This window comes from Drosophila elegans, unplaced genomic scaffold, assembly GCF_018152505.1.
Source record: "Drosophila elegans isolate 14027-0461.03 unplaced genomic scaffold, ASM1815250v1 contig_476, whole genome shotgun sequence".
In the NCBI taxonomy this organism is placed as follows: domain Eukaryota; kingdom Metazoa; phylum Arthropoda; class Insecta; order Diptera; family Drosophilidae; genus Drosophila; species Drosophila elegans.
In genome coordinates, this window is record NW_024545863.1 from 25574968 (window position 1) to 25602034 (window position 27067).

Below are 27067 nucleotides of genomic sequence, written 5' to 3' on the forward strand. Positions count from 1 at the left end.
AATCTTGTTTGTTCAAAGGCAATTTAAAACTATTATTTGTAACGGAAAACTGCTAAGTTGGCATCTCTGCTTCAATGCCAGCTGCTGACATAGTTGCCAGACGGTTTTCGAAATTTGGTTTTCAATCCAAAATGAGATAAAGATAGACAACTGGGTCTGGCATTTTTCAGATTGTTCAGATTAGCATAATTTGAACACATTTTTTGGTGAAAACTTTGAAAAGCATTGCTGTTTTTGTTACAGTGACCCAGTGTGGCAGCCCTGGTAGCTGGGCTGTGGGAGCGATATATCGGTATCGCAATCTGGCACACCAACTGCCATCCCATCTCTTTCTCGGTTGTTTTTTTTGCGTTTTTGCATAACAAAATCTAAAAAATTCGCCCAAAACGCAAGCAATAGCGGATACGGAGACCAGGAGACCAGCAGCGGCACAACCCCATTGCAGAGCAGACGGAATGGGACAGTACACGGCTACGCAACGCAAGAATGTGAGGATCCTGCTCGTGGGCGACGCCGGGGTAGGCAAAACGTCGCTGATTCTGTCGCTGGTCAGCGAGGAGTACCCGGAGGAGGTGCCTCCGCGGGCCGAGGAGATCACCATTCCGGCGAACGTGACGCCCGAGCAGGTGCCCACCAGTATCGTTGACTTTTCCGCTGTAGAGCAGACAGAAGAGGCCCTGGCCGTCGAGATCAACAAGGCTCACGTGGTGTGCATTGTGTATGCAGTGGACGACGACGACTCCCTGGACCGGATCACCTCCCACTGGCTACCGCTTGTGCGGGCCAAGTGCAACCCGTCGCTGGACGGCGAAGGAGATGCCGAAGCGGAGGCGGAGGGCGATGCTCAGTGCGAACCCGTGCGGAGACCAATAGTCCTAGTGGGCAACAAGATCGACCTGATCGATTACTCCACCATGGACAGCGTGCTGGCCATTATGGAAGACTACCCTGAGATCGAGAGCTGTGTGGAGTGCTCGGCCAAGACGCTGCACAACATCTCCGAGATGTTCTACTACGCCCAGAAGGCAGTGCTGCACCCCACTTCACCACTGTATATGATGGAAGAGCAAGAGGTAAGTGCTCCCGTCTCCAGGGTGGTTCATAGTTTAGAATTTAATCTTTGAACGTTTATGAGCTATACGGTCAAGCGATAATAGATCTAAAATTAAACTGGTCCCCTTTAAAGGTTTTAAACTTCGTGGCGAATAATAAAGTCTCTTTTCAGCTCACATCTGCCTGCAAGAAATCGCTGGTGCGCATCTTCAAGATCTGTGACATTGACGGGGACAATCTGCTGAACGACTACGAGCTGAATCTGTTCCAGCGGCGCTGCTTCAACACGCCCCTGCAGCCCCAGATCCTTGACGAGGTCAAGGCCGTGATACAAAAGAACGTGCCCGATGGTATCTACAACGATGCGGTCACCCTGAAGGGCTTCCTCTTCCTGCACTGCCTGTTCATCCAGAGGGGGAGGAACGAAACCACCTGGGCGGTGCTGCGGCGATTTGGCTACAACGACCAGTTGGAGATGTGCCAGGAGTATCTGAGGCCCCCACTGAAAATACCGCCTGGCAGCAGCACAGAACTCTCGCACCGGGGTCAGCAGTTCCTCATCGCCGTCTTCGAGCGCTATGATCGCGATGGCGATGGAGCCTTGTCGCCCGAGGAGCACAAAATGCTGTTTAGCACCTGCCCCGCCGCACCGTGGTCATACTCCACGGATATTCGCAAGTCCTGCCCAATTAACGAAACTACTGGCTGGGTGACCTTGCACGGGTGGCTCTGCCGCTGGACACTTATGACACTGATCGATGTAGTGAAAACCATGGAATATCTGGCCTACCTAGGCTTCAATGTTCATGAGAACGACAGTCAGTTGGCGGCAATACACGTTACCCGAGAGCGTCGCATCGATTTGGCCAAGCGCCAAAGCAGCAGGTCCGTGTACAAGTGCCATGTGATTGGTCCCAAGGGATCCGGGAAGACGGGAATGTGCCGGGGCTTCCTGGTGGAGGACATGCACAAGCTAATCGGCAAGGAGTTCAAAACGAATGTGGTGCACTGCATCAACTCTGTGCAGGTATATGGCCAGGAGAAGCACCTCATTCTTCGAGACATAGATGTGAGGCACGCCCTCGACCCCCTCCAGCCGCAGGAAGTCAATTGCGATGTTGCCTGCCTGGTCTTTGACTCCTCCAATCCCCGCTCCTTTGAGTACGTGGCCCGTATCTACATCAAGTATTATGCGGAGAGCAAGATTCCAGTGATGATAGTGGGCACTAAATGCGACATGGATGAGCGCCGGCAGGACTACTTAATGCAGCCAGCGGAGTTTTGCGAAAAGTACAAGCTGCTGCCCCCACATCTCTTCAGCCTTAAGACCAACAAGAAAGAACTGTATACCAAGTTGGCCACAATGGCAGCTTTTCCGTGAGTAAACCATTTGCGTGTTCGGGTGTTCTAGTTCAGCTGCTGGCAGCTAATTGAACTCTAATAGGGATCACAGTTTGATGCCTGTTCTGTAAACTAATACACCTGGCTTAAAGCAGTGAAACGCTTTTTCTGAAGTTGAACCATGAATTCACTCTTAAAAGTATTTCACCCTTATAGTAGTTTTAAATTGCATCTAACATTCTGGACACATTTTGGATTAATGGTTACTTATCTTCTTATCTTCTCTTTTCCCTTTTTTTGTGTGATGGTTGGTGTCTGTTTTTCTGTGTTGTTTGATGTTTGTGCACGTCGATGGCTTCGCGGATTTGCAGGCGCTTCCAGGCCGCCTGGATACTGTTCTACAAGCACAGGTTGGTACAGCTGTGGGAGTCGGCGTAAGTGTTACCATTCGAACTGAACTCGTTACTAATGTCAGCCTTCTATCTGTTGTTGTTCCATCTGCCACGGTGCCCGTATTACTTCCATGAGATGCGCACAGATCCCCTATCCATATCCGCTTGATTAACGTGGTGTGCGGCAGCATCCTCTAGTTTTTAGTTTTACCCTTACAATACCTTTTTAAATCTTTCCACTGCTTCAATCGTTCTAATCCAAATCTTTTTACTCCACATGCAGTCACTTGCGGCAATTTGGCTTGATGACGGAGGATCCCAAGCTGTGGTGGAAGGCGGGACTGGGCGTAGCCGCGGCCACCATGCTGGGATTCATAGTGCTGAAGACCATCAGTGCAGCTGGAGCGCACTCGCGCTAGAGGAAGACAGGGATTTACAAACACACGTTTGCCACAGACACGTTAATGTTCAAGAAATTCATGTAACTTATTAATTACTTCTTTGCTTGCTACTGTGAATCCAAATTTGTTGTTACGAAAACCAAAGCAAATGATGACTAGGGACACACGCCGATGTTCTCATTCCTGACTTGTAAATACACTCGCCAAGTACACTAGCAGGAATCAGACAGAAGCAGTGGACAATGAACAGCGGTGGCCAGTCGAGCACATTGTGTATGTTGCATTTCTATTCGTATATTACCCTAACTTAAATCATGTACTCTCTGATATGTCAAATAAGTTATTATTACCATCATAATCGAGTAACCAAACAACCGATATCGTGTATAGCTGATAGTGATATGTACACGTACTGGGTTCTATATAAACCATATATACTACACCTAGAAAACGCCAGATTCGGTGATATCGCACTTTTGTAAATACGCGCAAAACCCTAGTATGAGCAATAAATCTATCTGTGTATGTGGATTTACATATAGCGAACTTTAAATGAATAAATATCCTGGGGTTTTTATTTTGGGAGACCGTTTTTATGTAATGTGGTGAAATTGGCCTATTAACATGCTATTTCATTTATATGCAGATACTTTAAATTAATTAATTAATGCAAAAGATACTAGCGACATTTTTGTTTGTAAAAAGCTTTAATAATAATTTATCTTATTATAAAAGAGTCTGTACATGACTCTTGCTTGTCGAGGTCTCAAATTCATACAGAAAATACTATTTTAATCCTACTTTTGTATTCCATTGATAGCCGCCGCATTGGCAGCTGCTGGCGACATGCAGTTGCCATCCGGATATCGCTTCTGAAACTGGGTGATGAGCTCTGGATCTACTAGCCGTATGCCATCCAGCTGGTTTCCCAGGGTTATCCAGTTGGGCTGAATGTTGTGCGGTCGCCCGAAGAGTTCGATTTTGCGGGTACCCGGGCTAAGCCGCTCGATGATGCCGTAAATCTCGTCCGGCTTGTGCGAAGTTGCCCGCACCTCTGCCACGATAACGTCGCAGTCGAGCCCTCGGTTAAGATTGGTGGGGTTGCCCTTCATGCCCACCAGACAGTGCTCCTTGCCGTGGTTCAGCCAGTGACCTGTGCGTCCGGTGCGAATGATCCGCTGCAACTGGTTGGTCTTTACCCAAATGAGCTCGTCCACGCGCTCGTAGCCCCACAGCTTGAGACAGTCGCGTCCGAGTTCCATGGCCCGTCCTGTGACCCACAGGAAGATTAGACCGTCGTCTTGCAAAGCAGGCACACCCAATGCTCTCATTTCATCGTCTGACATTGTTCCGTAGGGCAGCTCCATATGGATATCCCAGGGAGGATCGGCCATCACCACCGCGAACTTGCCCAGCACTGTCATGTCCAAGAACCGCAGATCGCATTGAATCCACTGCGGCGGATAGAGAGTGCAACTGGAATCGATACTGCGCTTGAGGCTCAACTTGGTCTTTACATCCGTCGGTTTGTTTGTGTTAATATGCGGCAGGGTGTCCACCTCGTAGTGCACGTACTTGCAGGTGGCCATGTGAAAGCAGGTGTTCAGGAAGCTGCAGTCTCCCAGGGACTCGTCAGTGTGCGCCTGGATGATCTTCTTGAAGTGCAGTTTAGTGCATTTGTCCGTTGTCTCGCTGCCGCAGGTGTCGCTTCCATCGGTAGACTCCTGGGACTCGGCCTCGCAGTTGTTTAGAGCCTCCACGATGATTTCTCCATCCTCGGCTGTAGAGTCCACTGCCTTGGTAAGCTTTCCGCTGCTGCTTTCACCCGCCTCCACATCTGTACGCAGTTCTTTCTCATCCCTTCGCTCCTGTTTTTTTTTGGCTGCCATTTCAGCGGTGGCCTGTTGGGCTTTGAGGCACTCCACCTTTGTGCCATGGGAGCAGAACTCCATGACTTGCGCTCCGCCGTGGGATTTGAACTTCTCCGCGACGGAGCGCTCCTTGGCCGTGGGCTTGGTAAGAAGCTCCAGGATCTCCTCGCCCACCTGCTTACTCTGCTTCTCGCGGGTGGAGGGCATGGAGAGCAACATCATGATGTCGTCGGGGGCGTCCAAGCTGGTGGATTCCTTGCGCGCAGCACTGGAGTCCAGTTTCAGGCTCTTCTCCTGCGGTTGATCGCCATCTTCGGCTTCCACTGTAAGCATAAAAGGAAACTACTGACCTAAATACCTAAGGATACTTTTTTTTAAGAAACTCACATTTTCTTTTGGCTTCCTCTTCTTTTTGTTGACAAGTGTCATTCGTGTCCTCCAAGATCTCCTTCAACTCCTTGGGCTGCACTGAGATTATCTCACAGCCGGCCTCTGTGCCAATGGTAACGTTCCGGATCACAATGGCACCTTGGTTGGCCAGTTTGCCAAGAATAAAGTTGACCATCTCCAGACTGCTGCCGGCAATCTTCTCCACCACCTGCGTGGATACGATGGGCAGGGCCAGGGACAAGGAACTGAGTGTCTGCAGCACCTCCTTTTGCACCTCCAGGTCGGCCTCAACTGAGAAGGCAGAAACATATAGGTTTTCAGACTTTCCAACTTGTTGCCATGGCCAGTCACTTACCGAGTTCTTTTTTGGGGTTCGTCAGATCCTCTTGTATGTCTGAGAGAATCTCAATGCGCTCCTTCTTGCGCTTCTCCAGCTTCTCGCGGAGCGTGTTTCGCTTCGTCTTCAAAGATTTTATGTCCCAAGCATCTGCCATTGTTTATAAGTCGCCGGCGGCGGATTGTAAACAAAGTAATTTTTTACAGAGAGTGGTTAAAAGTGTGGCCGTGTGAGCAATTAAAAAAATATACCCAGTAACTTAAATCTTTTGAAATAAAGTAAACTTTTTAATTCTTGATAACTTGGGTTTTTCTTCTACAAGAATTCAACATGGAATATTACCATTTCTTTTTAGATATAAATAAGGCTTAAATTTTAAAGCTCAGTTTGGTCTACACTGCTTTACAAACAAAAAGTCCGCCTATTTTCAAGCAGTGTTGAAAATAATGTAGTAAATAAATATAAAAGTTTCTTACCATTTCAGACAGCTATATATGCCGTATTTTAAATAATTTTATGTATGTAAATTATGTTATAGTGTTAACTACCGTTAGTTTCCCTTATATTTCTTGTTGGTATATTTAACTGTTTCAGGTCCGCCCAGTTGGTATTTTCCAGGATTTCCGCTCCGGCCACACTGCTCCGCTCCCCATTGCACCAACGGAAGCTGCGCCGTCGCTGCTCCGCAACAATTTGACCAATAAAACGTGCTGAAACTCATAAATAATAGATGAAAACCGCTAAAAACGTAAATATTAATCTATTTAGATAAACAAATGTGAAAATCGGCAAAAGATCGCGCGTGAGTGTCGAAGAGAAAGAGCGAGTGCCGCCTTTTGCTCGCTCACCGAAATTCGTGGCGTTTTCTTTTTTGTTTATGCGCGGAAGAGAGAGAGAGCGAAGCATAAGTGCGCACCCACACACTCGAGTGGGGATTTGCGAAAATCGTGTGGATGTGTGTGTGCGCATAGCATTTGCACATATTGTTATTGTTGGGACGCTAGAGAGAGGAAAGAGAGCCCAAACTGGGGCCAGATTTTTTATAACGGCGACATTCGCACTTTTACTCTGGAGCATGACGGTTCTTTCGCGGCACTTTCGACGCGATTTAAAGCTGCAGCCAAAGCAGCAGCAGCTTCCGAGTCCGCTCCGAATCCCCAACCGAATCCGAATCCCCAGCAGCCGAGTAGCTGTCTAACCCGCAACAGATTCGCAACGCGTAGATATTGATTCAGTGCGAGTGCAGTTGCAGCGCGCCCCCCTCAGAATATCAAAATCCGCACCCCAACATTACCCACCCCTCGTTTTTCTCTGTGTATACTACAGCTTTTCGCTTCTTTTTTAAGGCGGCGGCACGCCCTTCCCCAACGTGCGTACGTGAGCGTGTGTGTGTATATGTATTGGCGGGCTAACCCAAACAAAAAAATATACAAATTGAAAACTTGAAAAGTTGGAATTGTGAAAACTATCAGAAAAATATGTTCCTGCTCGAGATATATTCCCCAGTGTGCATCGGAATAATGTGGAACAATAGTACATAAAACAGCAGTCCAGAAAACGCCTCGCGAACACGAAAATAAATTCGAAAACCAGCACAGAAACAACATGAAGATGGTCGACAAGTCGTCCAAGTTGGTGGATAAATTTGCCGTTATCAGCGGCACCGGCGGCAGCGGAACCGGAGGTGGCCCAATCAATATGCCCGTCGGAATGTCCAGCACGGCGGGATTGGGCGGCGGATTGGGAGGAGGTGGGGGCATGACCAGCGGAGGAGCCAATGGCCAGAAGCCGGTGCCCATGAAGCTTTTTGCCGCCTGGGAGGTGGACCGAACGCCTCCCAACTGCATCCCAAGGTGAGTGCCAACCAATTTCACATATTGCAACGAGAGACAGTGAAAGGAAAGCAGCACCTTGCCAATTTGAGTTTCATTTATTTGCAATATACATTTATTTATAGTCAACAAGAGTGTTAACTGTTATTTAACTAGTCGGCGACATAGCTTACTTTTATTTATAAGCCTTCAAACAGAAATCCAGCTGAGCTGCTTGTTTGAAGCGAAAATATTTACCGTGGTCTTAAAAAATAGATTTTTTAACGTTTTATGAACTTTTTTTTTGTAGTAAATACATAGAGGATACAATTGTTGAATAAAAGTGCTTGGATTTAAAGGTCATACAGTTTTAATACCTTTGAATAGATAGTACAAATCAGCAGTTTGTTTACAGCATATTGTTGATTTTTTGCCAATTTGCTTTCGTACTGGGTTTCCGTTCGATTGGGTTTTGTTTTGTTCCTATTTTTAGTTAACAAAAGCAAAAAATGTGAGCAAGCGCGCTTACTGTTATTTAACAGGCTTTGTTTTGTTGTTGCCGCGTTCAAAGCTGACTTTTATTTATTTGCCTGTGCCCAAAATATCAATAAAGCTTATAGTGCATAATGAATTGACTTTTTGACCCAAGAACTAATCGATTGGTCCTGTTTTAGAATGTGTAAATCAAATTTCATTATGTTGTTTTTAAGAATTCAGCAAGGAAAATGTAAAATGTTTACCTTTAAAGTTGTGAAATAAAAAGATTAAAAGGTTTACGACCCTGACCTTTCTTATGATTATGATGAACAATGATGAATATACATATGTACATATGTGCCTGATAGTAAATCTGACCACAATTAAATCCAAACCTAATCCAGTAGTAAGTTTGAGATAAGACAGTGAACTTAAAATAATTGTGTAGCATATACAACATTATGACAATTTGTGTTATTTCAGAATGTAATTTAAGATCAGATTTTCAAGATTAAATTTTCAATCAACTATTACAAAGCTTATCCCAGATGTAAGGGCTGAAAAACAATTGTTTTAATTTTGAAATCTTCTACATAGTGATGAAATTCGATCGCTTTGCATGGTATTGATTACATATTGAAATAAGCATTAATTAGGTGGAATTTTGATAAAACTCACCAATATTCATTCATAAATGTTATAGAAATTGCGTTTTTGCAATCTTTATATACATGCTTTTATCTTTGGATGGCGAACTTTCAAATAAACTCGTTAGTTTTGTTAGTTTGTTTTTGCTTGCTTTTTTTCATTCCACACGTCTTGGGCCATGCCTTTGTCCCAGTAACCCCGAAATGAGTAGTGAGTAATGCCTCATCTTTGGCTGTTATTCTTCTGGCCTGGCTGATAAGAATTAGCGGCTTTTTTCCATGGGGATGAGTCAGGCTTTGTCCAATTTGGCTAAGATGTTGACGGTGGACAAATATTAATCTATAATTGGGACAGATACCCCGCTGCGAAGCAGAAATTAGAATTTAGGCAAGGCAAAGGCGCACTTTTTAAGCGAGCTTAATCGCTTTTGTGTGTTTTAAGACCTCTCAAGGCGATAAGCTGGTCAAGTATAAGGGCAGAAGGCGTAAAAATCTAAAAAGTCGAAGGCCCTGACCACGCCCACGTCCAAAGAAAGTTTAGATACGTAAACTGTGAAAAACACATAAAAAACGCTGTCCAAAAATAATAAATTTCTAAAAAAAAAATGAATTAAATGTTGCCAGAAAAAAATTTCAAACAACAAAAAATCAAATTTATAAAGAATATTGTTTTTGCTCCGTGTAGAAGTAGCAGCAGTTGTTTGGAAAGTATTTACTAAATATTTGATGGCCTAGGCCAACTTTGCTCCTCTCGGAATTGCTTTGCTCCTGTCACTTATTTTGGTGGCTCTTTTTTGTTTGTTGAAAGGTCATAAACCGCTGCTGCCGCCTCTGTTTTATCTTTGGGATACATTTTGAGTTTGGGTTTGAGTTTTCCGTCTTTGTTTTGCTTTGTTTGTTTATAATTATGCGCTCGCTTGGCTGGCTTATAATTAGAAACTGAAGGAAAGCAAGCAAATTGGGAATTTTTCAGTCACCAACTTTGAACTCTTCGACCGAAAAGATGAAGCCGAAACTTTCACCAGGGCTTAAAAGCCAGTAAAGATAGTAATTCCCCTTTGGCAAATTAAAAATGTCATTTTGGTTAATTGCAGCTGAAAGTACACTTAATTTATAGTTATGCCAGCACCATGTGTCGTCCCATTTCCTATTTCCTTGTTTCCCTCAGGCTGGGCAAACGGTATCTTTATGTTGATTTTATCTATTCCTGAATGCGGCACGTAGAGCATATCCAGACTTTGATTAGGGCTCACGCGGCATTAGCGCAAGTTTTCCTAGCGGTCGCCAGCCGTACGTGACCCGTCTGATCTGGCGCATTCGTCTGACCCGGCTGATTCACCCGACTCAGCTTGACCCATCGAAGCCATCAAATTCAAATCAAATCAGAAATAAGAGAGGAACAATCCACTCACACTCATGTGGCAATGTCAGGGTCTGAAATGCATTTAAGTTCAAGGCGTAGAAAATTATCCTTGGCAAAGTTTGCTGTGTATCTCGTTTTAATTTATCTGATTTGTCTGAGGGTTGTGGAATGGTGGATGTCAAGACAGAACTGCCTCGCTGTTTATTTACTTTCGTGGAAGATACGAGTAAATGATACTTTTTCCATTCTGATTAACCTCGCTGGGATGAAGGTAAATCGCATTATCTTTATCTTCGGTTATACGAAGCAATTCATTTAATATTCATATGAAAGTAAGCCATATTGTTTTAGAAACGCACAATTAAACTGATAAATTGGATCTAAATAATTATTTTTACCTTATATAGTATTTCTACAGAAATGTGAAATTTAGAAATTTAATGTTTAATGATTACAAGGGGCTTACAAATTTGTTTTATTTAGATATGACAAGGTTTTACAGCCTATACAAAATATTTTTATCTGGTAACTCCAGCTATATCCTTATTTTTATCATTATTTAAAGTACCATGCACAATCCTCTTTATGAGGGGTGCCTCATATCAGCAGGACACTTCACAGCGCGTTTTTCCCACCATTTTCGAAAATGTTTTCCAATCTGTTTGGTTGGCTTATCGGGACAGAAAACAAATCATAAAATTTGAGTGCCGCTAATCTTCCCCCTTTCACCTGCCACCACCGACTATCTACGATTTCTTTTTGTTTGCGCAGTTGTAAATTTCAGTGGTTACCTGAAAACTAAATTGCATTTTCAGGCATTTACAAATAAATTATTTGGTTGCGACCAGCGTCACAATAAAAGTGCACTTGGGATAGGTTCGGTTATTTTGTTAATTGTGTTGTTTGTTATTTGCGGTTCGCCTCGATTTATTTTTACGGCAGGAAATTTCATGTTTTTCATGTTCACAAGGAAGTGGAACACGTCGAGTGATGGATCGATCGAAGATACAGCTCCGTACGCGACTCTTTCTTTCTTTTCCTATTTTTTGCCATGGTCTGATTGAATTTTAAGTGACAAGCTCGTTGTTTATAAATAAATGTGAAATGCTTTGCGGTGATTGAATTGTGGTAAACATACTGCAATGTTTTCCTCATGGCTTTCGTGTAATTTCTAAACTGCGCCAATGTTTTACAAGAAATTAATTTAAAGCCAACCGAAATAAGATGCGGCAAAAATGGTCTGTGACATATTTCTCAGATCCAATTTGTATTTGTGCCTGCCGATCGTGACAGCTGCTGAAGACGAGGGGGGTTCGGGGCTCTTTTATCTGTATCTATAAGTAGAATTTATAGCGCGACAAGCGACAGCAGTTGGCTGAATTTTTGTTTTCTCGCTGTAGCGCGTGTTGCCCACGTTGCCAGTTAGCCTTGAACTTTTTTTCATCTGCTCTGGCGTTCTTTTATTTTGCACAGGCCCAAACAGTATCTAGAGCATCATCACAGCATCACATGTATCTTTTCGTGTGTATCTGTATTCGTATCTGATGCTTTACCTGCATTCGCCACTACACCAGTCCGTTTGTTTGACAAATTGAATTCTTTTCCCTCGGCTATTTCACTGCATTCGGTGGCAATATTTTTTGTCTTTATTGTTTATGCTAAGATGTTATGTCATCAGAATTTTCAGGTCTTCAAATGAAATTTAAATGCTTAACGAGTGGATCTTTTTCATTAAATAGTTCTCAAAATCTAGTGAAAAATTGTAAACAGTTTTGATTTAAGGGAAAATGAATTTAACAATAAATCGGTCAGTAACCGAATATTGTCAAAATTAGATAACACTGGCTTACAAATTTATATTGATGAAATCAATTTAATTTCAGGAGGATTTAATTAATTTTAATTTGTAAGCCAGTGTAAAATGTAAATTATTTAGGAACTTTTTTGTGGCTTAGTGCATTGCTTGTATAAAATGGGGAATTATTTATTTATTTGGCTTTATAAAATCTCCGTCGCATATGCCCAACTTGCTGCTGCTCTTCAGAGGTGTACCAATTTATGCTGATAGCTTTTCAAATTGATTTTGGGTGCACATTTAATGGGATTTACTTTATTCTGCTGCCAGTGCTGCTGTTGCAGTTGCTGTTGCTCGCCGTTGTTCCAACGCCATCTGTGTTTCATCGAGATTACTGGCGACGAGTCAGCAGCTGTGCTTTTGGCCATGACCGATGATTCAGGTATGCAGGGTGTGGAGGTGAGCCAGTGTGGGAGTTTTTAGTGCCTTGTGGGCGGGGGAAAACCCTTAGCAATCGGTTCGTTGTTGAACAACTGGAACACAAGAAAGATAGATAGAAATAGGGAATAGAAAGTGGTCAAGCACTCGAGTTACTGCAGCTAGATCAAAATTGTACCGAAAACCTCAACCGAAACCCAAACCAATTGATTTCCTGTTGCGTTTGCCGCGCACTGACCCAAATTCCTCCAAACGAATTTTCCCATTGGGTATGGAGAGCCCCCTTCAGAGACCAGAAGCCGAGCCTCGACCTAAATTCTCTATTGCACTTTGAGGTGGGGAGCTGCGAGGTGGCCTCCCCTGAATCTGGTGGCATCGCCTCTAAGCGCATTAGCCGCGATACCGAGCCAAGTCGAGTTGAGTTGAGTTGAGCTGGTGGCGTGTTAATGCCCACAGCTGGCAAGTCTCCTGGTCATTAAGGTCTACGGGAGGCGGTGGCGGAGGGTCGATGGAAAAGTGCAGCAGAAAGTCAATTAAACTCAATGTATGGCAGCATCAGTAGCCAAGACATGGGGATGTGTTTGACCAAGTCAGGTGGGGATTAGTGGCGAGTTTCTCTTTACGGAATGTTTGAAACCCAATCAAAACTAGATAGGTTACAGATAAAAAGTATGATATTAATCATTGATTTAAAAGTATGATATTAATCATTAATTTTTTATTACACTGTACACCTACAACGAGTTCTTAATAATTTAATTTAATTTTAACTTAAAGCTGCATTATATTACATTTTAAGGTATAGAATATGTCTCGTCAATCAATGTATTTTATATTCAATCTTAAACGGTTGGAAGCCCGAACCCAAACAAAGCAATGTTCATTTCCGCGACAACAAAGACTGTCTGCTGTTTTTGCTGTTGTGGCTCGCGTCCTGTCAAGCCTTTTCCGAGCGTTGACTCATCCAGTGTTGGTCGAACTGCTTCTGCCTGCACCGGATTTTCCATTTTCCCCGTTTTGTTTGCACTCCACGGCGTCCAAGACGAAGGCGAAGGCGATGATGCAGGCGTGGAAGCATGGAAACGTGGAGTACCACGACATTGTCCAGGCAAGTCAACGTCAAGTTTGTTGACTCGCCCGGCAACCTGCGCCCAAGTGGAGTTGCAACAACAACAACAGTAACGACAAAAACAACAACAACAACCGTGCAAACAGCGGCAACACGAACGGGAGCAACAACAACGGCAGCAACTGCAATAACAGCCGCAAACAACGAGCAAGTTGGCGAGACTTCCGCTCCCCCAAGTTCCAAGTTCCATGTTGGCCAAAAGCAGACAGGCCAAACGAGCTACGGATGTCAGCTGCATAAATCGTTCGCCTCAGATCCCAACCTCCAGCACCTGCACCCCGTTTTTGACTCTTCGATCTGCATGTGCATGATACAGGAGGTTTCGCTAAGAAGATTCAATGTTTGGCACCTACCGTTTAGTTATATTTTTGCTGTTCAATGATTATTATCACAACAACCTAACAGTTAACTCTCTTAATTCAGTATTTTTCTTGTCCTAGATAAATTAAAATATTTTATATTCTTTGAATAAATTTAAATTTAGCTTTAATATTAAAAAAAAACCTAATCACATAAAGTATTTACCAATTGAAAATTATGATGGGATTTCTTCTCCATTTAAGCTCTTAAAAACCGAAGTTTGCCTCAAGGAAGTTGTACTGTATACACTATAGCACCCAGCTGTAGATAGTGCCTCCCATCGAAAGCTGTTCATAAAAGTGCAATTTATTAGCATACAAAGTACGTCGTCTAGAAAAGCAGAAAGGAAAAGAGCAGAACAAGGCGTTGGCGGGGCAGGTTTTAGGCACTGAGAGAATGAAACATTGAAAGTTGTTAAACCTGGAGTGGTTTCCTCTGCTGGCCATGAAATGGCCAGGTTTGGGGAGATTTGTGTGCAGTTCCCAGCCTTTGTTCCTATGCATTATAAGCTGTTGACCCAGGATTTCATTTTGGCACAAAGCGGGACAACACATACATGCAGAGATGTGGCACTAAAGGAAAGATACATGGGTTATTCAAAAGCCGATACCACAGAGCTAATACCGCTAATAATACCGCAGTAGTAACTAACTAATCTAATCGCACAATTACTTTCCCCTATATGTAAGACAATTGATGGGCTGTGATAGTGTAATCGATTAGATAAAGCCGGGGTTATTTAATTATTAAACAAAACCTTTAACGAATAGATAAAGTTTAAGTGAGTATATCGATTATACTATATGTATTCCAGTAAATAATAAATAATGAGTAAAAATTTGAATCAATTTTCTTTGTGAATTTGTAGTTCTTAATTAAAATGTGTTCAAACAACATACCTAACATTGTGCTAATTAGAAGCGAAAATTTTTGAGATCCATTATAATAAGTTGCTAATTGTTGGATTCAAATGTAAAAGAGTAAGTTCAACAACTATATAATAAAGTGTTTGTGATAACACACCATAACACACCTTTTAGTTATTATACTATCCAATAATAGCTGACACATCAAAATGGCTGATAGAGTCATAACGTTAGCCTCTCTTAAATAATTTTCGTGGCGCTTTATCAGAGCCCGGCTACAAATCGATCTTCAATTAATCCATTTACGATTTCCATAGTGAGGTAATCCCATTCGCAGCCGTCTATATATTACGTATGGGTGTGATCGGATGTTGACCAACGTCGTTAACCCAAAGGGAAATAAGGAAAAATGCAAATGCAAAACATATTGATTTATCCGAATGTGTGAATCGATTGGGGTGAGGGTCGGTCATTCAAAAACCTCTGGCCAATTTGAGCTCAAATTGGAATTAACTAGTTATTCGGTCTCGTGCCGGCAAACGGCAAAAGTGGTTTTTGAATGACTCATTGGAAGAAAGCCACAACTTGAAAGTGAAAGGTTTCGTTATATCTATTTTCGGTTTTCTTTGGCCAAATTCGTTGCCAAAAAAAAATAAGTTGAAAAACTTTTCAACGATTTGAAGCCACTTTTGCGACAATTATGAAATTGGAGCGGCCGAGTGGTTGGGTATTTAAGTGGCCGTCTGTTTAAGTCAAATTTCAGTAAAAAGAGCCCGCTTGACACGAATTCCGGCAGATGATTCTCGTTAATAAATACGAGAAAAGTAGTTTATAGCTTGCGTATTAACATAAAAACTTTGCCAATGTTGAACTTTGGTTAAAATGAGCCTGGGGTAGCGGTTTAAGAGTAGCAAGCAGCCGAGTGGCAGTTTCTCCGCAAGTCACTTGACATAGTTCGTGTTTCAGCCCCAGCTTTGTGGGTGTTTTTGGGGGATTGCGAGGTTGGTGGTTGCGGTGCTTTGACTTCTGCTCGAGCTTTATTTCTACGTAGGAGATAAGCAACTTTGGCTTTTGGCTTGCCTCTTGCTTGACAACAAAGTATTTAAACCGATTTGTGTAATCTTCTTTCGTTAACGAGAAATTATAATGAAGACTTGTTTGGTGACAAGACTGTTGCTCTCAAGTATGAAATTTTTGAACAAACCTTTATCATTTATAAAATGTTAAGAGCTTGTTTATTTCGATATTGCAAAGTATTAACTAACTTTATTTAATATTTAAGAATGCACTCCTAAGATTTGCATCGTAGTACTGTAAAAAGTGGTCTATGTTTCCACTTCAACTGACTTATCAATAGGGAAATTTCCCGTTGACTATTCCTAAGAAGAAGGTCGGATGAATCCGATGAAAATTCCAACCTACTTTTACTTTTTTGGCCTTTGGCAATTAACAAATTGAATATATCTGAAGAATTTTTCGTTTTGCGGCTGTGTGATATAAACAAAAGGCTTTCATTGTTTATATCTTGTGGCATTATGCCTATCGTTGTCTGTGTATATATCTAACATTAATACTCGACTGTAAACAAATCCAAAGTATTCATAAGTCCGAGCACGCTCTAACAGATCATAATTTTCATTTTATGGTTATACTGTGGAATTCCCAGAAAACGAACCAATTTTCAGTGGTCAGTAGAAATATATATGTATATATATTATATATAATTATATTGCTTAAAATAAATACAAAGGAAAAGCTTAAACCTTTTTATTAAGAGCTATAATTAATTATTTATAGCTATAAAACGACTTACGTAAAAAAACTAGGAACTCTTGTTCTAAAAAAAAAAAAAATAAAACATTTACACCCTTTTATGAGGCAATGTTCAAAAGAGGAATTCTGCTTTTGTATCGCTTGCCCAGCGCACTGCAAACTTAAATATTGGCCAGAAATTGAATTAAAATGAGAAATGGGCGGCCAAACAAGTTGGGAGGTGTTGTGTTGGCTTCCACATCCTGCTGGGTTTGACGGACCACACGCTGCGTCCAATTTGGATTAATTTTGGTGGAGAGAGGAGTGTTCCTCCCAAAAGGTTTTTCCTATAGTCCTATAGTTGCCTTACACTCTCCAGCAGCGAACACTTTAAGATTCTCGATTCTGGGAGCGGTCGACCATTAACTCAACATGGTGTCGCTCACTTTTTGTTGACTCTTGGAAAATGTCGCTGTTAATCGCATTTGGCCCCTTGCTCTTGTGTTTACCTTCCACCTTGTACATTTTCTTATGGATTGATGTCTATGTTTTGTGTTTGGTTTGATTTTCAGAGGGCATGAGAGGTGGATAACTTTTCAAATTTATTTATAGCGATTTATATGGGCGATTTAAATATAAAACAATTTGCGTCAGCCTAGCATAGTTTAATTTATTACACATTTAGGTTTATTATAAAATTTGTCTAGAATATTTATGAACTCTCGAAACGTATTTTGACACACTTTTGCACCTAAGATGTGGCAATGTTTAATTATTTTGATAAAAGCTTTTTTCAACGAATGAACTAAAATAAGAGGGAAAAAATTTTAATTATTTATTTGTCCTATTTATTTTTAAACCCTCGTTAAGACTTCAGACACCCATTCTGTCGAAACGAGAGTTAGTGCGTTTGATGGATTCGATCGGCTTATGGCATCAATACCTTATGCAATCAATCGAATGACATTGGCAAAAAGCTATTCTAACCATGAAGTCGAAGCCAATCCGAAGCCGCAGCAATGCCCAAAGCGGAGAAAAAAGGGAATCGAGAAAAATCGAGTTGTGGCTGAGACTGAGAGGTTCATATGATATATGGGTCATTAACGAATTGTGCGACGACTTGGAATATGTAGAAATAATAAAGACAATAAATAATAATAGGTATATACCACACGATTGTTCGTTAAATAAAAGTTTAGAGGGCGGCGTTCGCTCAATTGGAACGGCAACTCGCAGAAATATTAAATACAAATTTAAAATAAATAAAATACAAAAATTTTAAATTAACAATGGAGCGCACTGAGTCATTTTGCGATCGGTAGTCACCCATGTGGCGAAGTGGGAGCTCATCAACCCACACACAAAGCATATAAGCTTATTTGGATGGTGTTATATGTCAGCTAATTACCTCATAAAGGCCACGTTATAACCTCACCAATTAAGCCTCAGTGCAAACACCCAAAAAAAAAGATTACAGTGGATTTGTCAAATCGTCAAGTTGAGCAAATTATATTAGGAGCATGTTATGTTGCCATAAAGCTAAGAAAAACTGCAGGAAATCTGAAGTTTATTATGAACTTCCTTATGGACATACTAAAAGCAAAAATGCAACACAAAGCAGCCAGCGTAGTCAGGCTGAACATTTTTTATTGCACAATTAGTTTTTTTCAATTAAATGCGGCAAAAAAGTGTGGAAGTTGAAAGTATCTGAAGCAAAACTTGTACAATTTTATTACAGTTTACAAGCTGCTATAAAATGAACTAATTGTAAAATGCATTGTTACATTAATTGGGTGTGAATAAAAATGATTATAATAAAAATTTAATATTTATGAGTTAACCTTTCATTTATATTAAGTAGCTCTTGAGTTAGATATGATTTAAATAATGATTTTAACCACTTTATAACTGCATTGCTATCTGAAATGTATCTTACTTTTTAAACATTAATAATGTGTTCAACCGGTTTCCCTAACTGCAGAATCAACATAAGCTTTTTATTGATGATGACTTGTTTGTGCACTTGTACGTGTACAAATAATTCCTCAGGCGCTGACCTGTCCTAGGTCACTTACATTCGCGTTGTGCTGGTCATTTTCCGCAATTTTCCGTCGGTTAAAAGCCACCGGCTAAGTGTTATCCACAACAAATCGCCACCCCCGGGGCAAATCTCATGAATGATTCAGCTGCTCAAAGTGGAAAAGCGAACAAGGTGTGAAAATAATTACGAGCCGCCTAAAGCCACATCGACTGTATTCCTCACCGCTGCAATTCAATCGATGTTTACAATATTTATAATAAGAACGAAAAAAAGGAGGGAATGAAAATGGCTGTAGCCACTTAAACTTTTTCTGTTTTTCTATTTTTTATGGAACCCCTCAATAATTGATAGACCATAAGTTTCGTGTCATATTCGATACGGTTGTGGAGTGAATGAACCGGAGTAACCTCTCCAGATGGCCTGCAGCAGTTGCCCACATGGGTTAAGGTTTGGGGTGGTGCATGGGAGGCGGGTATAAAGCTGAGAAGCCACACCCACTTTAGACATATGACGTCGCCCGTATTGTTGTGACTTTGGAAAACGCAAACGTAAACTGCCATTTAGTTGATAATTGTGGCAAATTACCATCGGTAGTTACATCGATTTTCATACCCTCTCCCTAATGGGTTAAGGGTGGAAGGGTTACTGAACTCTAGCTTCTATCCAATCAATATATTTTAATTCCAAAAATTGTGTTTCTTTAAATAACACACAAAATAACAATATAATATGTCTTGAAACTAGTTAAATGCAGGTCTTTATCAAAAATATTTGATTTGCTTATTAGTTTTAAATTTTTTTAAATGCTTCTTAAGTTTGTTGACAGTCAGTTTTAATTTGTTGATCACCTGACAGCATAATGCGAAGCACAATATTGCTTACTTAATCCAACTATATTTATTCACTTAATGAACTTGATCGGTTAGCTTGATCAATATTTGTTCAAAACTGTATAAACCTCGATTGGATCTTAAATGAGTTTAATAATGAACTTTTTAATTAAATATTAGTTTTAATTCATTTAGTTTCTGTGAGACTGAATAATAATATTTTAAACAGGGTATTGATTGTGTGCCTCTTATGCTGGCTGCCCTAATTCCACACACTCGGTTATTAGAATTTGAATGGACAGCGTTTAGTGCTGTGGCAATTTCTGTAGCTGCTTCTCTGGTTTTGTCCCCGAAAACATTCCCATTTAACATTCCGAATTCAATTGCAGCTCGCCTTCGGTTGCCATTGTTTGGGCTCCGTCCGTTTCCGGGCATTGTCTCGTTCGTCGGACTGTCGGTGCGCCAGTCCGCCAGTCAGTCATTCAGGGCCTGCGTAATTCTCGCATAAATTAACTAAGCACCCCGATCTGCCGCCTCCAGCTCTCCGGTGCCGTGGCCAGTAGTCGGCATGCATAAGTTGGGCTCACTCTCCGGAAAACTTCGGATAGCAACGCATTCCGTATGCAGTTGATCAATAATGCAATGACCCAAGCCAGCGGCAGTCGGGCGCCAAGTAATGCCTAGGCTGGAAACTTTCGGAACACCCTAATTAAACGCCCCAAGGGAGCCAGTGCCCCGCCCCCCACCTTGCGCCCTCTTCTAACCACTCTCTGGCGGCACCACCCACTCGTCGGTTGTAACCGGTTTTCCAGTATCGTGCCTTAAATTCATTTAACCAGTGGCTTCAAACCAGACCCTGCGTCCGTGACTCATGATTCGCAATCCTTGCTAAAACTCAACCAAACAACTCCCAGGCGAAATGGAAATGCAAAAAAAAAAAAAATAAAAAAAATAAAGGACACCAAATAAAACACGCTTAAATGAAACCGTAAAAGTTGCCCATAAGTCGCGACAAAATGACATAAACTAGCTTAGATGATGGCAGCAGTTGATGTGTGTCTGGGTTTCGGTTTTGGCAATACCCTGGAGGTTGTGGGTGTGCTTTTCTATAGAATCCATGTATTTTCGAGCGTGTTTTTTTTTATTGGTCAGCTCTAGAATTAATTTGTAAAATGGTTTGATTTAATTTTTAATCTTAAAATGGGCACGGTGCACTGATTTACTTGAAGTACTAAGAAAAATAATTTTTAAAGGTTTTTTTTCCATCAAAATATTTTATAATTAGAGGTTTCATTAAAATAATGAGGTTTTATTCTCTTTACTTGCATGACTTATACGCCGTGAACCACTCGAATGTCGGCTATCAGTCATTAGTATAACTCATTCGACCAGTGGTCCCACACAGCTTTTGCCCACTTGTGGTTATAATCGTATGTCAGCGATTTGCTGATTTCTCGAGCTCTTTCGCAGCTTGACATCTTGAGTAAGACTGCGACTGGAGGAGATTGCTGTTCTTGGGTGGCAGCTATCCAGGCTATCTCTTTGTCATCGGGCCGATCAGTATTGTGGTCAAGTCTTTGTTGTCTACGAAACACAGACACTTGTCGTCGCTGCAGGAAATGCAATGTGTAATTTGCATACAGCTCTCTGGTGACTGTTAAGCAATCCACGAGTCGCCCCCGACGAGTGACTATCTTAGTGAATCATAGCACACATCATCCCGGGCTCATTCACACGGACAGTAACTGTTACACGCGAATCCACGGATAACTTAACAGCGGAAACAAAACTGCAAATTAGCATGTTAACAAAGTAGCCAGTTACTGCCAGTCCGTCTGACTGAATGTCCGTTTGTTCGGGGTGTTAACAGCCGCCCCACGGCAAACTCACAACTTACAACAGCTAATCAACGAGAAAGCAAATGGAAATGGGAAATATCTCACTGAGCAAAACGGAGGATGGGCGAGGGTGATGAACGCGATCACGCAACCTGGGGCCACGTTTTTGCGGCCAGTGTCGTTTTATTGCCGGAATTGATGTCAAAGGTGCTGCTTGCTGATCACATCGCAGGGAATTGTAGCGGAATTGCGGTGAAGGCCAACGTCCGATGACCGCACAGCATTCTGTATCATTCGCAATGATTGAAATACACGTAATTGTCCAGCTTGTTTCTAAAAACGATTATAATATTTCCCCTACGTTGTCTCAGATCATCATATATCTTTAATTTTTGTGAATTTGGTGTCATGTGAATATGGTGTCCTGTTTTCAGTAAATTTGCGGTATGGATGAAACATTTTCATTTCTTTTGTAATTTAACAAATTTAAAATGCCAAATATAAATAATATAAGCAAATTAAGCAAATTTTTAAATAGTGATGATCTTCAAATTGTAATCTCAAAATTCTTAAATTTGTCATACTTGTGTTTGTGGATCTCAAAACCAAGTGGAATTATTTATCAATTTAATTCTGCGTATTTTTTTTCCAAATTGTTAAGACAATGCGTAGTCATGCATCAACATAAATTCACATTTCTGCTGCCGCCATCGTGTATGTCAAGCAAAATGTTTAGCCTTTATTGAGGCTCTGGACCGGCGGAAATCAGCGGAATGATGGACCCTCTCCTTCTTCATCTGGAATCTTGCGCCAGTGACACAGTTTCCCCTTGTCTCAGTTGTCTAAAGCTATCTGGCTCGCGCTCTTCATTTTGATTGAGGCGATTTGCGGACTCAATTTGTTTTTATGTAGCATTTTCATTTTGCCTTTGCATTTTCTTCCATTTTTTCACACTAATCAGTTTTAATTTTTATTTTTTGCTGCGTTTATTTATGCCGTTCAATGTGGGTGCAGGGGGTGGTAATGCTTATCAACGACGACCATTATCGTGGTACTATTTATACTCAGAGTAGTTGATTAAGTAATTAATACCAGGCCGTTTGTTGAGTGCTTAACCGGGTAATTGGTCTGATTTCCAATTAAGTCAGCTCGAGGTGTGTTTATTTGTGCTTTTGAGAGTCTATAGTCTGTAGTTTGCTCTTATCTTTATCCACTGGATCAGCCAATCAATCCCGTAGGCCATAATTCATACGCAAGCCCAGTGTCCGTTGTCCGGTACCTCAATTGGTCATTTATCAAAGCTCCTTCTCAACAAAGAAAACATTGTTCGCGACTTGGGTACGATGAACTGGAAAGAAAAGATCCAATCTTTTCGGTCAGGGAGATAAAGACGCGAATAAAAGCAAAAAAAAGAGAAAATGCTTTCCGGCAGCAATCGACGTGTGTCATTCATGAACACAGCACAAAAAAGTAAAAAAAGAAAAACCATGACAATAAAAACCCAACGAAAATAATGGTCGAAAACGCAATGCCAAAATTGTAAACGGGCAAAAAGTAAAACTCACAGAACCCATAATTTTAAACCTGAAATCGAGGCTTTGTTTGCTTTAAAATCTCGACCAGTCAATGACATTGCCCAGACGAAAACAAATATCAAATGCAATAAAACCAAATAAACTGAAGCAAAAGCAAAAATCGAATAATGTAAAGACATAAAGTACAAGCAAAGCGCGCCCCTCGTTTTCTTATAAACATTTAAAAATACTCCCCACACGAGAACAACAATAAAATGTCAACTTATTTTTAACAAACAATGCGAACATGCCATGCAAGATGTCAAGTGCATGCAAATCAAATTGAAAAGGTGCGGGATTTTGGGGGAAATGTAGAGGTTCTGATCAAATCGATCGGTTTGACTGGTAAATCGTCAGGCATGACAACGCTAGTCACTTGAAAACTCATTCCTAAGGCCGATCACATTTAGTAAATATAATCGATATTCCGATCTGATATACGTGATAAGGTTGATGATGTATTTATGGCACTTGGGAAGCGCTTGTCAAATACGGAAATATATTCGGAAATGTTCTCGGAACTTATGTACCTATGTCATTTTTATGGGCTATTATTGTTTATGTTAACTGGAAGATTACTTCATGAAAGGCTATAAAAATTACTCTTACAATTCGAAAAGCTTAACTCCTGTAATGCAATGACAATTGACTTATTAAACTTACTTTGCTCTGTGGCTAAAGTATTTTAATTTTTAATTTTTTTTAATTTAATTGAAATTTAATTTTCTTGTTTTGCGAATACCGTTTTATTGATAAACTTGAGTTTTCTTCGTAAACCATTTGCGTTTTATTTATGTTAAAAACCTGCCGTCTGACTTGCCTTATAAAATCTGCCCTCGTCTTGTCACCCAATAAACCTTCTCCCTCGATTCCCCTTGTAATGAAATTTGCATGAAGCAACAAAACGAATGTTTTGAATTATTAATTAAGAAATTAATTGCGCGTTGTCCGTGACTATGAATCCAAACTTGGCCTCTCGGACATTCCAGGCCATGCGCTTTCATTTTGCAGTTACTGAGTTTAAAAGAGGGGATTGTGATTTAACTGAAATTGGTTATTGTTGGCATTCAAATTATAAATTTTAATGTAAATTCTTATTTTATAAACTCAAAAATGTAATATTTTATATATTTTAGAAACTAACAGAAAATCTGTTGGCCGTTCATTTATTTAAACTATAAATGGATGCTTTACCAAATGATATTCTAAAAAGCATTTATGTAATGTGTATTCAAATTTAATAACTGAGTTTTGATTGGGTTTCCATTGTCTGGCAATCAATGGCTGAGCATAGTTTTGACCGCGGTCCAGACATTCATCTGCACCTGTCCATCGTCTCTTTAGTCATCTCCAGTTGTTCACAATGGACAGTGAAGCCTCGACCCGTGGAGTCGCGTCATCGTTGTCTGCTTAGTCAGCTTCATTTGCATATGTTTCACACCCCACCATGCCGGATATCATACACCCTATATCTTGTTGATGATGCACCCGTGCTCCAAGATCACCCAACTCCACCCAACTCAGGCCAGCCTCGCTGATTTGACCAGATGAGTGAGCAGTTCCAACAAAAGGCTTTCGGAGTGCGTAATCTCTTTCTCCGCACGGGGCATTACCAGGCAGAAATTAATCAGGAAATAAATTATTTATACTCATACTCGCATATACGGTCTGGACATTGTCTTGTGCTGCCAAAAACGTTATAAAAAATGTATCTGCCGGGTTGCCTGGCTGCTTTGTGACAGTGCGAAAAGTAAAACGAAAACTGAAATCCAATTTCCTTTATGGCTTAGTTACACTCGATTATAATGGTCATTACATATGACTTTGCTCAAAATGTGGGGGGCTACAGAGAATTTCCTTTGAAAATCGCACAAGAGAAAACTTTAATTTTAATGTATTTCCTCTCCACTTTTCATCAGACATTTGGCTCGTGCATGTTTTCCTCTAATTTCAGTTGCTTTTATTCCATTTTCCATTATACAACTTTTGTTTTCTACTTGATTGCATTTTACTCTTGATTTTTCTGTTTCGCTTTCCAGGCCTTGCAAAGAAAATCTTTTGGCGTGAAATTGTTTTCTCGTTTAGATTTCGATGATCGATTGTTCAGTGCATTGGAAATGCATTAAATGAAGTTTTTCCTTATTTTGGCCAATACATACAAGACATAACGTTAGGAGAAAACTCAGATTGTGTATACAACAGGTTTTTACTTCTTATGGTTTTTTATAGGGTTTCTTTTAATCAATAAAATTTAAATTACATACTTTATTTTTCCTGTTCAGTATTTTTTTGTGTGCTTAACTTTTGTTTCAAGGGAACTTTTTTAATTTAAATTTAATGCGCAGTTTTTTGTAAACATCAATAATTGTTTTATAATTGATTTATTAGTATTTTCACATTTATTTATGAAATTGCTAAACATAAACATCTCTTGTACAAATATTATGCATTTTTTGCGTGACTAAGATACATAGATCCAAATTCTTTTACAATCTCACAGCAAGTTCAATGGTATTACGCCGTAATCTCAAATTTTTCCCCCTATTTTATCGATTTTGTGCTAATTCAGGACGTTTTTCTCTTCACATTGCAGACTTTGCTCGCTGACAATAACACGCCTGTCCATCCTGACCCCTCTGCCCGGGGACACCACTTCGCTGTCGCTGGCGGTGAAGATGCAGAGCTCCAAGAGGACGCTGCGCAGCCACGAGATTCCCATCAATGGGTCTGCGCTGACCTCCTCCGCCCCCCTGCAGGGCAACTCCCCGATGTCGGTGGTCGGAGGAGCTGGTGGCACTCCGGGAAGTGCGGGCACTGCAGGCGGACTGGGCGTGGCTGTGCCCTTGACGGAAACCGAGCTGGACTTGCACTTCAGTCTCCAGTATCCGCACTTTATCAAGAGAGATGGCAATAGGTGGGTGTTGCATTATACAAAATAGGGTTTAACTTCATTTTTAAATACCCTTTTACTTAGTAGACTGGTTATTTTGCTGCAACGCCGCAAGAAATACAAATCACGCACTATTCTGGGCTACAAAACGCTGGCCGAGGGCATCATCCGCATGGACGCGGTGCTCCAGAAGTCGATGGACATGATCATTGAGCTAACTGCTTCCGGCAAAAATGGTCGGCCGGGCACAGTGGTCGCCTGTCTGCGCGCCGAACGCGTCTCTTCCATTCCAGTTGACCATGACAATAAGAACAACAACAGCGTCCTGCTGGCAGGTGAGCTTACCTATATCCCATAGATAAACAACCTCTGAAGGAGAGATAGATATTCGTCATATAAAAGGTTTTAAAAGATGTTTGGCATATTGCAATGTGAAGACCAAGTGATAAATAAATGTAAAGTCTTATCTTCAAATTTTTTGGCATTCGAGGCAGAGCTTAAATGAATGCTCAAAAAATGTATTAAGATGAATTCCAAAACTGGTTTTTAGTCCTGTAGAAACACATACCTGTCTAACATTAAGATATCTCAGCAATTTCAAATTGAGTTTTGGTTTTGCTGTCCCATGACATGGGACACTTCGGTCAGCGTTTCCTGAACCAAACAGTGTTAAGGAATTTATTGCCAAATCCATAAAATACAAATAAATGGACCCACGAGTCCCAGGCCCAGTCAAGATTAGAGAAGTGCTAATGACGCAAACTGGGCAATTAATGACCCAAGTGGGGGATGTTGTGGAGGGAGCAGTTTGGAGCACCGACTGCTCCACTCCATGACGGATGAGTGGCTGTCCCGAGATCAGTGGCTCCCAATTTGAGCTGATGTTTATGGTAATTGCTTGTGAAACAATTCGAGGGGGACGGAGCAGAGTTAGGTGGCCAGGAGTGACGTCAGCGCACGCATTTCAGAATTTATGCCATGAATTTCCCCACGACTACGAAAAGGCCCCCACATGGCAACAGAAGTCTCATCCATGGCAATCTAATTGAAATTATTTTTCAGCTATTTCTGTTTGACAAGAGAATGGCGTGCGAACCGAAAAGAGCGAGTTTCGTCGAGAGGAAATTCAATTATGAAAATAGCGCTGAGCGAGTGGAAAAGTCATTTACCATGCGGTTTCCCATCGGCAACATCTGGTGGTTCTAAGCAAAATTGAAATAGCAAGGAGTGGCCATTTAAGATGAGACGGAAAAGGGCACCGAGTAGCTCCTGTGGAAGTAGTTAAGCTTTTGAGCCCTTTTTAAGGGGATGGAATAGAGGGATTTTCAGTGCTCTCACGTCAACCGGTCAGGGCCAAGGTAAAGGTCTGCCATGAAGCTCACCTCTAACTGGGCTGATGAAATATGTATGACATGCAAAATTGAATCTTTACAACGTGATTTTTCGGGGCAAACTTTTACAATTTGAATGG

General features: G+C 41.2%; 3 protein-coding genes across 9 annotated transcripts in view; 2 read left to right on the plus strand and 1 right to left on the minus strand.

Annotated features, from left to right (window-relative positions):
• The first annotated feature begins 200 nt into the window (after positions 1 to 200).
• Positions 201 to 3722, plus strand: LOC108136952 (mitochondrial Rho GTPase). 3 transcript variants are annotated; one of them, XM_017258435.2, is made up of 4 exons: positions 201 to 1073; positions 1226 to 2430; positions 2766 to 2828; positions 3070 to 3722. In XM_017258435.2, the coding sequence occupies exons 1-4, from the start codon at positions 456 to 458 to the stop codon at positions 3203 to 3205; spliced, it is 2022 nt and encodes a 673-aa protein (XP_017113924.1). In that variant the 5' UTR covers positions 201 to 455; the 3' UTR covers positions 3206 to 3722. The 3 variants fall into 3 exon arrangements, with proteins under 3 accessions (XP_017113924.1, XP_017113925.1, XP_017113926.1); XM_017258436.2 differs by having other exon boundaries at positions 2766 to 2804; XM_017258437.2 differs by lacking the exon at positions 2766 to 2828.
• A 153-nt stretch (positions 3723 to 3875) lies between these two features.
• LOC108137020 (N6-adenosine-methyltransferase MT-A70-like protein) lies at positions 3876 to 6005 on the minus strand. The gene is made up of 3 exons (XM_017258520.2): positions 5804 to 6005; positions 5446 to 5739; positions 3876 to 5381 (listed from the first exon to the last, which is right to left on the minus strand). The coding sequence occupies exons 1-3, from the start codon at positions 5940 to 5942 to the stop codon at positions 3985 to 3987; spliced, it is 1830 nt and encodes a 609-aa protein (XP_017114009.2). The 5' UTR covers positions 5943 to 6005; the 3' UTR covers positions 3876 to 3984.
• A 418-nt stretch (positions 6006 to 6423) lies between these two features.
• The window catches only part of LOC108136732 (phosphofurin acidic cluster sorting protein 2), a 35755-nt gene continuing 15111 nt past the window's right edge, over positions 6424 to 27067 (plus strand). For 2 of the 5 annotated variants that reach the window (XM_017258064.2, XM_017258067.2), the window contains exons 1-3: positions 6434 to 7638; positions 25300 to 25620; positions 25681 to 25931. In XM_017258064.2, the coding sequence (XP_017113553.1) occupies positions 7391 to 7638; positions 25300 to 25620; positions 25681 to 25931 (820 nt within the window). In that variant the 5' untranslated portion in view covers positions 6434 to 7390. Of the gene's footprint in view, positions 7639 to 25299; positions 25621 to 25680; positions 25932 to 27067 lie in introns of all 5 variants that reach the window. The other 3 variants (XM_017258066.2, XM_017258068.2, XM_017258065.2) reach the window with 2 other exon arrangements.

Excerpts from the sequence above, each read along its gene's own strand:
- LOC108136952 (XM_017258435.2), top strand. The coding sequence starts at position 456 with ATGGGACAGTACACGGCTACGCAACGCAAGAATGTGAGGATCCTGCTC. Across the intron at positions 1,074-1,225 it reads ATATGATGGAAGAGCAAGAG|CTCACATCTGCCTGCAAGAA; the intron begins GTAAGTGCTCCC and ends GTCTCTTTTCAG. Across the intron at positions 2,829-3,069 it reads GTACAGCTGTGGGAGTCGGC|TCACTTGCGGCAATTTGGCT; the intron begins GTAAGTGTTACC and ends CTCCACATGCAG.
- LOC108137020 (XM_017258520.2), bottom strand. The coding sequence starts at position 5,942 with ATGGCAGATGCTTGGGACATAAAATCTTTGAAGACGAAGCGAAACACG. Across the intron at positions 5,740-5,803 it reads GAACCCCAAAAAAGAACTCG|TTGAGGCCGACCTGGAGGTG; the intron begins GTAAGTGACTGG and ends CTGCCTTCTCAG. Across the intron at positions 5,382-5,445 it reads AGAGGAAGCCAAAAGAAAAT|TGGAAGCCGAAGATGGCGAT; the intron begins GTGAGTTTCTTA and ends TTATGCTTACAG.